This window comes from Acomys minous (assembly GCF_964271855.1).
Source record: "Acomys minous genome assembly, chromosome: 15".
Classification (NCBI taxonomy): domain Eukaryota; kingdom Metazoa; phylum Chordata; class Mammalia; order Rodentia; family Muridae; genus Acomys; species Acomys minous.
The window spans coordinates 6,718,184-6,729,832 of record NC_140497.1 but is presented as its reverse complement, the minus strand read 5'-3'; the positions used below and the strand labels follow the sequence as shown (position 1 = coordinate 6,729,832).

Here is an 11,649-nt window from a genome sequence, read left to right as displayed (position 1 = left end):
GTGGGACCAGGCTCGATCCTGAGGGACAGACTCACAGTAGCTTTCCGTGCTCCCCTCCCCTGCGACACCTCCACAGCCAGGACCGGTTTTGTGTTTAGGGATTTCAAATCCGCAGGCCACACATTCAGATGCACACAATAAGGGCTAATAAGCCAGATGCCGGGAGGTAAGTCTGCTGGGATCAGCTCACAATCCATGTCCGCGTGGATATGCTGGCATCTAGACTCCCCTGTGACAGGAGCCCTCAGACTCCGCGAGGGGCTGGGTGGGCGAGCAGAGCAGGAGTGTGGGACCTTGTGAGACCTGCTTTTCCTTTTCAGGTGCCTGAAGCACTCTAACGCAAAGAGAGGCTCTGCCACATGGTCCTAAAGGAAAACCCATCTTAACACACAGTGCCACTTCAGAGCACCCGGAACTCATGGGGCGCCCAAGTATATAGCAAGTCTCCAGGGGATTCTGAGGCAAAGCGCAAGCTCCCTATTGCTCAGCAAGTATTGAGGCCGCAGTGGAAGCTCTGAGCCGGTTCTCTGGTTCTGTTTGTGGAATGAGACACGCCCCTGCCCAGCGGTGAAGCCAAACAGCTCCTCTGTCAACTCCTGCAGAGCCAGAGCAACAGCCAGGACCCACTCCAGAAGAGCACGGCAGATGTTCCACAGCCCCACTTCTGGACTGCAGGTCGGCCAGCACTCAGAAGGCCAAAGAGCTCCCTGGAAGCAGGCCAGCCTTCTCTACCCTGGTCCTGTGATCCACGCGCGTCTGCCCTGTGAACTCAACTCGCTTTAACGATTATGTTGTCTCCCTGCGATGTGCACAGAAGCCGGCTGTGTTGGAAATTACAACTTGTAAAATCCCAAAGCAGACATAGTTGCGGTGCTCACAGCATGCGGTTTGTTGACAGGCGCATGGTGATGTTGGGGTGCCTGTCCCCATGTGACCTCTACTCCCTCTGAGGACATTCACTGAGGAAGAGCTCCACTCACATAGAGCCAACGCAGGGACTGAAAGAGCAAGTGTGGGAAGGTGACCATTTGGGGACTAGTTACAGTAAATCCTAAATAAGTCTCCTGAAAATGTTACCATAAATGTTCTCCTCAAATGTATTTGAATATCCTCAAAACAGCTTCACTTTAAAATGTATGTTATTGACATTGATATCAAACTTGTAGCCTGTGGATTGGTTTTAAGTGTGCCCGTTTTTTATTTATATTTAATGCCTTGATGCAACTGAATAATCTAATTTGAACTGTGACTTTAGGTGGCGTCCCATTGTTTAAACTAGTGAGTGCATATGATCTATTTACATTAGGATAATAATGTGTCATCTTACTTTTTATGCTACACATAATTTCCCTTAGCAAGTAATCATGTCATTTATGCATTTGCACACCCTTTTATTTTTCCCCAGCCCGGAACACTGAAATAAGTGATTTATTGTTTTAATTGAGCATTTTAAATTTTAAAATGAAAAAGACTTCCCATTCTCTGGTTTCAAATCTACTTACCTGCCAATCAGACACTGCGTTCTTTCAGGGCCGCATGGTGGTCAGCAGCTGTACCTATGGATACAGTGAAGGCCACCCCACTGTCACACTGACCCTGCTGAGAGGAGCCAGTTTATCTACGCATAGTGCTTTCATGTACACAGCTCTTCCTGTGAGACACTATGACACGGCATGCCCATTTCACAGATGTAGTTATGATACATTTGAGGACAAAAGTGTGGTCATTTTGTACACACCAATAAATGGTGCCCCTGCCATCTGGCTAGCAAGAATGTTATGGTGCACACCAGATCCAGTTTATGCCTATGCAAACCCATCTTGTAAAAAACAAGGCACTGAGAAAACTGTCTGGACCCAGCAGGCATTTCGCTCACCCATTTCTAAAAACATATGCATGTGTACGTGCCTGCCTCCCCTGGTCTGCATAGACTGCCCTTCAGGAGACCCCAGCTGTGTCTGGAGTGGGATGGGGTCCGGTGGGCTGGGACAACCAGACAGAAGTAGGAAACAAACTCCTTCACTCCTTCCAGACAAATAAAGGGAACCTCCCCAATCTTTTTTTCCCCAAAATTCACTAATTGAAGAATCAAATGAGCACTTTACAAATAACAAATCCTGCTCTGATCTTAATGATTTTGACATAACCCTGGTAGTAGCCCACTGTGTACACACACACACACACACACACACACACACATCCACACACACACACATATCATCATCATCATCATCAACATCATTGTCATCTTAAAACACTTTTAAGGCTTTTCAAGTGTCCTCCAGGGTCAGCATACAGCACCTCCCTGACTGTGCCCACGGCAGGGGAGATTCTAGTGGCCCCTGTGGTCAGCCTCTCTGGGTCCTGGTCAGAGTATGGAGTACTGAGAGTGAGAAGCCAGCACTCTTGCAAAGCTCCAAGTCTGCATCTGGTACCACAAGCCCCCGTCCAAAGCCGCCATAACAAAGGCAGCTCTCCTTAGGGTCACATCACCACTGTCACCAATCACAACCCAACACTGTGCAAGCCACCCAGGGAACCTTCCACCCAGGGAGGACCAAGCAGTTACAGGGCCCATGTGGCTTTGTGTGCCAGACCAGATTCTCATGGCCTGTGCCTCTGTCAAACGACTGCAACATCATCGTTCCTTCCTGTGTGACATGTGTCTCACCCCGGAGACAGTGAGCCTTGTCCAGTTCATCTTAAAATCATGGGCACCTGGTGACAGGCCAGTCATGACATATGACATCTGCTGAGCAACAGGGATCGAGACAGCTCTCTGAGAATTCCTGTGCACCGAGCAGATCATCTCCACAGTCACCTCCGCCACACTTGCCTCCTAAGACCCAGGCTCCACCAACCGCTTTGGTCTTGTGCGTATATGCTTCTATATTACCTGGCCATTTCCTGGGGCCTCCTGATTGCTGGGCTCTGCAATTCTGGCGGGTATGTCCTGAGGATCTGGGTGTTTGGTAGCTTTGGTTTCGCATGCGACAACAGACCCACAGTTGAGAAAGCTCCAAGGCGACAGCAGGCGCCTTGGTCTTGTTTTCTCTTCAGTTCAATGTAGAAACAAAGGCCTGGTTCCAGCTTCTCCACCCAGCAGGGAGGTTCAAGCCTTAGTGAACATGCCTGTGGGGTTTAGCTTCTTAAAGCCCCGAGTCTGCTCAGGCCCCCCAGGTTCAACATGCTCACCTGGATGACTCTTCTTCTGCCACTTAATTGTTTGTTTGTTTGGTTTGGTTTTTTTCTTCCTCTTCTAGACTTTATGCTGCTTCTAACTGATATATAGGTGGCTTTTTAAAAAAATCTACAGGGAATTTTTTGCCTGTGGATTCTCTCACTCATGTGAAACTGGGGTTAGATCTTGCACTGTGTGTGCCTCTTGCACTCAGTGTGCAGACCCACTGCTGCCAAGTAGCGTCCCTTGTTAGCATTTCCGGGGTGCTGGGAAAGGAAACAACGTCTGGGTGATGGCTCTTGTCAGTTTCCCCATTGTCAGGCCCAATCTTGCGTTCCTCCACACTCACAATATTTCCCCACTGGGAACACGCCTGACATTGCAATTTCTCACAACTGCAGCTCTACAGTGAATGTCTAATTCCCGAAACGGCAAAATCTAACAAAAGCTGATTTTTCCACTGATTTGACTGGCTGACTATTCCAAGGCTTTGCGTGTGGTGACCCGCTGTTCTCCACAAACAGCGTCTTTAATGTCCCCACAGGCTGTTCTGAAGTGGCCGAGGGCAATTAAACCCTCACAAGCTGCCCACAGGGCATTCAGGAAGACTCCATGGCCAGCGTCCCTGCCACAGATAAGTTTTCCCTAGAGGTCACTTAGCAGCTGGTCCTGCAGTCTTCTGGTCTTCCGTCTTGAACTTTGAACTCAGAGCATACCTTCTACCTCCATGTGAGAGGCCACATGGTGTGCACACTGTGCAAGGACGTGCAAGCTGACCAAGAGTTGTGTCATTTAAAACAAAAACAAAGACACAGGAAAACTGGCTCTGCCTTCTCCCTGCTGCTGGTGGGGTTTGCTTGTGGGCAGGCAAGAATGTAGAAGATTTGGCAATTTTGTGTTTTTAAAAAATTTTTTTACTCCCCAGACATAAGCTCTTTGAGGATATACTGTTTCTTTGGGGTTGAATGTTTCCCACATTTGCCTGGCATTACCAGTGGTACCATCTCAGTTCCTGTAAGGCTCTAAGGAGGACAAGCCTACTTCCTTTCTTGGCCTCCAGCTTCCCTCTGGCCCATCACTCCTGGTCTCCATCAATCTGAACAAATAACGGCTTTGACCCTTAGGTACTTCACTCACCCTGTGTTGAGAACCTGGTCTGGTGGCAAAACTGCCTTAGTGATGCATTATGTGATGCATTTCGTTCAGCACTGTCTCATCTACAGCTCCCCAAGGTGTGAAGGGTTGTACAGAGTGTAAAACAAAGCAGGTGTTCACGAAAGGACTGCTAACTCCAGCCTTCAAGGACTTGGTCCTATTTTATTCACTTATTTGTTGCTGCTCAAGTATGCTCAGTTGCGTTTATAAAAAACTGGATGTCTTGGGCTGAGCAATGCGCAGACGAGTCCTCAGATTTAGCCAGTGCACACATTTCTCTGGGAATGAAACCTTTTAAGGTTGCTAGTCACTGTCCAGGCCTAGACCCGGGCCCAAGAGAGTCCGCCTGTGCCCTTCTCTCTGCTTGTCTAGAGAGCCTGCCTCCCTCCCCTCCCCCTGTCTGCGCCCACTTGTTGCAGTTGGCACGCAGGGGACCTGCTTGGCTCCCCCACTGATTGTAAAAAGGGTTTGGCTGTAGGCTGACCCCAGGTCAGGACTTTTCTCTGCCCTAACCCAGCAGTCTTTAAGACACAAAACATCTCATTTTTTAATTCCCCAACGGCCTCCGGGCCAGTGTGGACATGAGCAAGGGGGGCGCCAAGCCCTCACTTGCCACCCCCGCAAGGATGGACGAACTCAAAGAGAGGACGGATCGCTCTGAACCTGTGCCTCAGACGGGGCGCTGGGCATCAGAGAGGAGAGGAGAGGAGAGGAGAGGAGAGGAGAGGAGAGAGGAGACGGGGCCTCGGAGGCGGGAAGCAGACGGAGCACCAAGACAAAGGGAGGGCTTGGCAGCGTACAGAGGGAAAGCCAAGTGAGAGCAGAGACAGCAGGCTGAGGGTGAGGGCAAGGGCGGGGGTGGGAGGAAGTGGTGGACAGGAAGGTGGTGAGAGGGACCTCAGCGAAGTGTAGGGCTCAGCTGCGGGCGAGCAGAACTACAGAACCATGGGTGACTCGGGGCTCCAGAGGTAGAGTGAAGTCCAGGCTTGAGCACACGGGAAGCCGGCCCGTTCTCCGAGGGGGGTCCTGGCCCCAACACCCGAGACGAAGGGCGCTGTGGGCAGCCGCACTGTCTCGCTGGTTCTGGGGGCAGGTGAAGTCGAGTCTTGCAGGGAGCAGCTGGGGAGGAAGGCCTGGAGGGAGGAGGGTGAGGGCAGTGAGGAGAGGGAGGGGTGCAGCTTCCGAGCCTCTAGCTGGGGCGTTAGGGGGGCGGCGGACAGCCTTGAGCTGCTCTGCTTGAGCGAGGGCCAGGCTCCTACTAGTCCACCCGCCACCCTGCACAGAAGGACTCTGGCATTCTCGCTCCGGGTGCCCGTACTGCATCCCCTCCTCCCCATCCGCCCAGGTCTCTCAATCTCGCCAACTCCTTCCTGCACCAAGGCCAAGTCTGCTTTTCTCTTGAACTTTCCCAGGACTCTAACCTAAGGTTAGATTCCGCCGCTGGGCTCCTGGACACCCGCTGCGGAAGCTCTGTGGGAGAGAGGGCGTGACCACAAGAGCACAGGGGCCCCCGAGCCAGCGGTGCTGTATCAAGGCTGGACAGGGCTTGCTTTCCTGCGTCCCTGGAACACGAGGGCTGGGGAGGGATTCTCGAATAAACTGGAATTTTCCGGAGACAGAGCGCGGCAGTGCCCAGTCTTTGTCGGGGGAAAATGAAATGCGTGAATATGAGTGTTATTCTTCTCCCACACGCATGATTTTAATAGACCTATCAGTCACATCCCGACACATCTGCAGATCAGGCGCGCTGCGCCCGCAACTCCTTAAAAAAATTAATTCGTTTCATCTGCCTACTAGTGGTTTTGAGGGAGGGTGTCAAAGTCTCAGTGGCAACAATAAAAAGGGGCCAGTGAATTTTTTTTTAATGGGAGAGAGAGAAAGGGGAAGAGGAGAGAGGGTCGGGAGAGGAGAGGGAGCACCGCAGCAGCGGCGGCAGCAGGGGGGTGGGGGGTGGGGTGGGGGTGAGGGGTGACTGTCAAGCAAATCGCCCTGCTTAGTGTACCCGTGAGTTTAGAAGCCACCCAGGCGCCCCACACAAAGTTATGCAAACTTTATCCACGCTTTACAAAGATCCTGTCCCATTCTCCACACAGATTTTAAACAAAATTGCACTAATAAAAACACTGCCCGTGCTTTGGAAGTGAGTTATCACATAATCATGACCAAAAAGAAGTTCACTTTAACAAAAAATGTGCATTACTTGGTTAGAAAGTGCATTTCCTTGAGTTAGGCCCTAAGTAAGGTTTAGGAGAACATTCTCTCCACTTATTTAAACTGGAGAAAGCCTTCCCAAATCTGGCCTGAATCACAGGAGGAGGTTCCCCTGCCCCCCCCCCCATTCTCCTGTATTGTTTTCAAATCAAGTCATTAGATAATTTCTCCGTGTCTTTCACATCAGTAGAACCCAAAGGAAGGTGGCTTGGAAGCCTTGGCACAAAGAGTCCCTGCTCGCTGGGTGGGGCTCACCCAAAAAACCCTGAAGTCTTCTGGGGGAGAAAAAAGGGGATTGAGCTGTCTGGGACTCAAAAGGTGACTAACTTTATGTGGCGCTTCCTTTAAAGTGGGCCATAGCTCCTGTGGCAGGAAGGCCTGGTTTAGTTGCTCACAGCCAAGGTACACACAGGAACTCCAGGAGCCCAGGCATAACAGTGTGGTCACCCTTGACCCCCAGGTAAGGGCCAGTTGGCAAAGGCCCATGTGCATTTAAGGGGAGGTGGTTGGACCCTGAAAGCACCCTAGAAGTTCCCTGAGGAGGCTCCTGGGGCACTTCCTCCCAGATTGCCTCAGTGTCTTAGACTCCTTAAGCAAAGCAGTTCTAAGAAAGAACAAACTCCTAAAAGAAAAATAAATGAGAAATGTGTGTGTGTGTGTGTGTGTGTGTGTGTGTGTGTATGTGTGTGTGCGTGCCCTTTTATTACCTTATCAGAAAGGAGTGGGTGTCATTCTTGAATCTCTTGCAGTAACTTTAAGGAATGAGGGGTTTGAGCAAAATCATCAAAATGTCTTTTTTGTTAAATCACACATGTCACTTATAAGATTAGCATTTATACTGAAAGATATTCTCCGGTGTAGGCCGAGTTCAGGTCTTACTGCACTGCTAGAGTGAGCTCACTTTTGAATGGCTAATCCATACTCATTCCAAGAAAAGAAATTGAGAAGAGAAAAAAAACGAGGGGGAAGGATGCTAAAATTAGTATTATTTCCCATCTGGATTTAAAGAAAATTTCCTTCAAAAATAAATTTTCATTCTAATGTCATGATTAATTTTAAAACATATTTGCTACAATATAACTTTTAAATGCAATATTTAATGCTGTCAGGTTACTTGAAGACAAAGTTTTACAGAAAACTTTAAATTCCAGGAAAAAAACCCTGCAATGTACCAATAAACACCTAGAAAAAATATAATTAAAAATATTTAAAGCATCAAACAACCTTAAGATCTGGTCAGGAATTATAAACACAGCTATTTTGTGTTTACATTTCCCTGCAACCTGCATCCCCGGTTCACACAGGAGAGAGGGTGGTCGGTTCGGGGTGTGTGTAAGAAAATCAGCAAAACTGTGTTGGATTTTCCCAGAGAGGAAGGGGGAGGAGCTGGAGTTGGACCTGGGTGAGAGGCTCTGGGTCAGGACTGCTTCCTTGAACCACAGGAAGATAATTTCACTTACAATTCCAATTACAGAGCAATCAAAGGCACGCTCTCAAGGCGGTGGTCATTGTCCCCCACCCTTGGCCTTGTCCCACCATTGAGCACTGTCCTTTCTCCTTCTGGCCAAGTACCTAGCTGCCTCAAAACTGCTACAGTAGGTGAAGGGCAGAGTCACAGCAAAGAAATGCAAAAATATGCCAGGGCCGCTGCAGTTAAAACGCTAACCCTTTCGGACGTGTTTTGTAATAACTTCCCTTCTGTGCTAACTTTAACTCTATAAAATAATCTATGGAGTTTAGCTTTCTTTTTTTCCCCCCACTGGATAAAGCCGCTGAAAGGCTGTCCTCCGCTTGGTGGGGCTCCCTTACTCTTGGGCCCGGCTGATAATTTCTCCTCCAACAGATTGCTAATTGTATTTTGAACTCATAAAACATGCATATAAAATTAGCACGTTTCAATTTCATAGGGAAACGGGCTTTTCTCTCTTAAATGTATTGATTCAACTTTTGATGCATTTGGGGGAGGGAATCTCTCTTTGTTTTTCGTTTTTCGTTTTTCGATGAAAGACTTGCAGGCTATGTACACAATCTGACCCCTCTTCCCCCGTACCGCAACACCTTAAAAAATGTCACAACGCGTTTACAAGAAATAATACAAAACAAAACAAAAAAAAGGAAATGCTCAGATACAGAGTTTTACAAAACCCAGAATATAACTCCACCGTCTGAGAGGGGACTGCGGTATAAATTAAGCAACCAACCCAAAAGAGCGGTAACAACTACAAAAAGAAAAAAGAAAAGACCCAAAAAACTTGTAAATGTTTGGATCTGCCTTACTACATTTATAACAAGTGAGAAGAGCTCGAGGTCCTTCACTCGGCCTCAGGCGGAAGAGCCGGCGGGAAGTAAAGCCCGGAGAAAGTTACAGTGCTTGCCGGCAGTCATACAAAAGTTGGCATCGCCTCGCTGGGTTTTGTCTTTTGTCCTCCCGAGCCGAGAAAACACTGTGTGCCTCCTCTGCGGACGATAAATACTGTACAAAAGGTCTCGTGAAAACACCGAAGTTCAGTCTAAGACGCCAGTCTGGTGTCAGCGCCTAGAAGTCCCGGTAAAGGTGAGAGAGGGCAGATGTCACCTGGTGCTTCGCTCTCCAGAGCGGCCTTTTTACAAGAACGCGGATACGTCTGTACAAAGTCGGGCTCTGGAGGTTCGGGCGCAGGCCTCATGCTCTTCGTCGCCGGGGCGCCGGCCACAAGCCGCAGTGTCCCCGGCGTCCCCGCGGCGCTAGATGTGCGTCAGGGGCACCGTGCCGTTGACGCCCGCGCCCGCGCCCTGATAATGCTGTGGCAGCGAGTGCAGCCGGCTTTGGGCCGCTGCAGCCGCTGCAGCAGCCGGGTCGCCACCCTCGCCCGCGGGCAGGTACATGCTGATCATCTCGCGCAGGTCCCCGGGGCACGGTGCCCGTGAGTGCGCGGGGGCCGGCGGACTGCCGCTCGGCTCTGACTTGACCAGAGAACCCAGGGCGCCTAGGGCACCGGACGATGCGGCTGCTGCGGCTGCCGCGGCCGCTACAGCCGAGTTCTGGTGCGCGCCGCCCGCAGCGGCGGCAGCGGCTGCCGCGGCGCCGTAGGGGATGCCGCCGTAGCCCGAAGGCGACGCACTCATGTAGCCCTGAGAGTTGGAGATGGGGCTGTACTGCAGGGCGCCCATGTCATAGCGGTGCATGGGTTGCGGATTGTGAGGATGCGCGTGCGGATGGTGCGGGTGAGGGTGCGCCGGATGCGCGTGCGGGTGCGCGCCGCCCGCGCCTGGGTGCTGCCCGTAGGCCAGCTGTGCCTCCTGCATCATGGCCGCGGCCGCAGCCGCCGCGGCTACCGAGCCGGGGTAGGCGCCGTTTGCCCAGCCGTTGACATGCGCGTAGCCGCCTCCCGCCGCGCCGCCCGGGCTCTCCAGGCGCTGGCCCACGGCCGCCGCCCCGACGCCCACGCCCACGCCCATGGCCACGGCCGCGCCGCCGCCACCTGCGCCGGCCGCCAGCAGCCCGCCGGCCAGCGAGTACTTGTCCTTCTTTAGCAACGTCTTGGTCTTGCGGCGCGGCCGGTACTTGTAATCCGGGTGCTCCTTCATGTGCAGCGCGCGCAGTCTCTTGGCCTCGTCGATGAACGGCCGCTTCTCCGCCTCGGACATGACCTTCCACTCGGCCCCCAGGCGCTTGCTGATCTCCGAGTTGTGCATCTTGGGGTTTTCCTGGGCCATCTTGCGCCGCTGTCCGCGGGACCACACCATGAAGGCGTTCATGGGCCGCTTGACCCGATCCTGGTTGGCCTTGGTGCCCCCGCCGCCGCCGCCGCCGCCCCCGCCCCCACCACCGCCCCCGCCCGCCCCGGCCGGGCCCGAGAGGTTCGTGGGCGCCTGGGCACCGCCGGGCGAGTGCAGGTCGGTTTCCATCATCATGCTGTACATCTGGGCGGCTCGCGGGTTCACCGGTACCGCAAAGAGAGGGCTTGGAGCATAGACGGCCGGGTGGGGGGGGTGGGTGGGTGGAGAGAGGATCAGCCCAGAGAGACTTGGGGGGGGGGTGCCTAGCAGAGAGAAGGGGGTTGGGTGAAGGCAACAACAAAAAAGAGGCAAAAACACACGCACTTAGCGCGGGTCCAGCTCTCAGGTGGAAAGTTTCTCCGCGTGCACAAACCACTTGCCAATGAGGCCGCGGGCCAAGATGATCGCCGCCGCCGCTGCTGCAGTCCGGTCGCTTTCGGCTGAGCCGTGCAAACAGGTGCAGTCGTGGCCAAGTTGAGGCTCCACTTTCTGGGTCTGAAGCGGGGCCACTGGGCCCAACACGGGGTTCACTGCCTCCTCTTGACGGCTCGAAGTCTCCTTCCTGTGCTGGCTTCCTTGCTAGCTTCCAACTCCGGGGCCGCAACTTCTAGCAGGGCGGCGCGCCGCGTGCGCTGGGCATGTGCTGGTCCCAGGTGCCTGGGGGGGAGCCAGGCGCTGAGGGGGACTCGGAGGGGGGTTCAGAGGGGGCGATCGCGGTGCAGCCAGGGAGGGGGTTAAGGACAGCGGTGGGAGTGCCAACGCGTGCAGAGAGCCAGAGAGCCAGAGAGCCAGAGAGCCGGGCCGCTGTGTCCAGGACAAGCTGTCCGCTGCCTGCCCGGGGCCGTGCGCTCGGAGCGGAGGCGCACGCGGGGCCGGTGGCGCGGGGGGCCCAGCAGCCATACGCCGGGCCCGGGCTGCCATTAAATGAGAGCGCCGCGGCCAATGGGAGCTGGCGGCGGCGGTGATTTGCATGGCGCGCTGGCGAGTGACGTTGGGAGGGAGTAGATACACTGGGCGCGGGCGGCGGAGCAAGGAGGTGGAGGAGGAGGGGGGGAGCAAGGGCAGGAAGGAGGGGGAAAAGGGGGCGCGGGGGGGCGGGGTCACAGCCACACTGCTTCCTGAGCGCGCGCGCTGCGGCGGCGACGGCGGCGAACCCTGAGCTCACCCCCTTCGCCTCTCCCCGCCCGCGCGCTCCGAATGATTAACGATTGGGTTGAAAACCAAGAGGAAGAAAGACTCGCTGTCGGGGGAGGCGGGGGGAATACAGCCCTAGGTCGTGTTTAACTGCGCTCATTGGAGACCCGGCTCCTCCCCTGTCCCCAGCCAGCCAACTCTGCGCCCGC

The 11,649-nt window shown here is 53.5% G+C and overlaps 1 protein-coding gene across 1 annotated transcript; it reads right to left on the bottom strand.

The window, feature by feature from the left end:
- Positions 1-6,181: 6,181 nt before the first annotated feature.
- Positions 6,182-11,192, bottom strand: SOX1 (SRY-box transcription factor 1). The gene has a single exon (XM_084760131.1). It carries the CDS (start codon positions 10,448-10,450, stop codon positions 9,272-9,274), a length of 1,179 nt encoding a protein of 392 aa, XP_084616257.1. The 5' UTR covers positions 10,451-11,192; the 3' UTR covers positions 6,182-9,271.
- Positions 11,193-11,649: the final 457 nt, after the last annotated feature.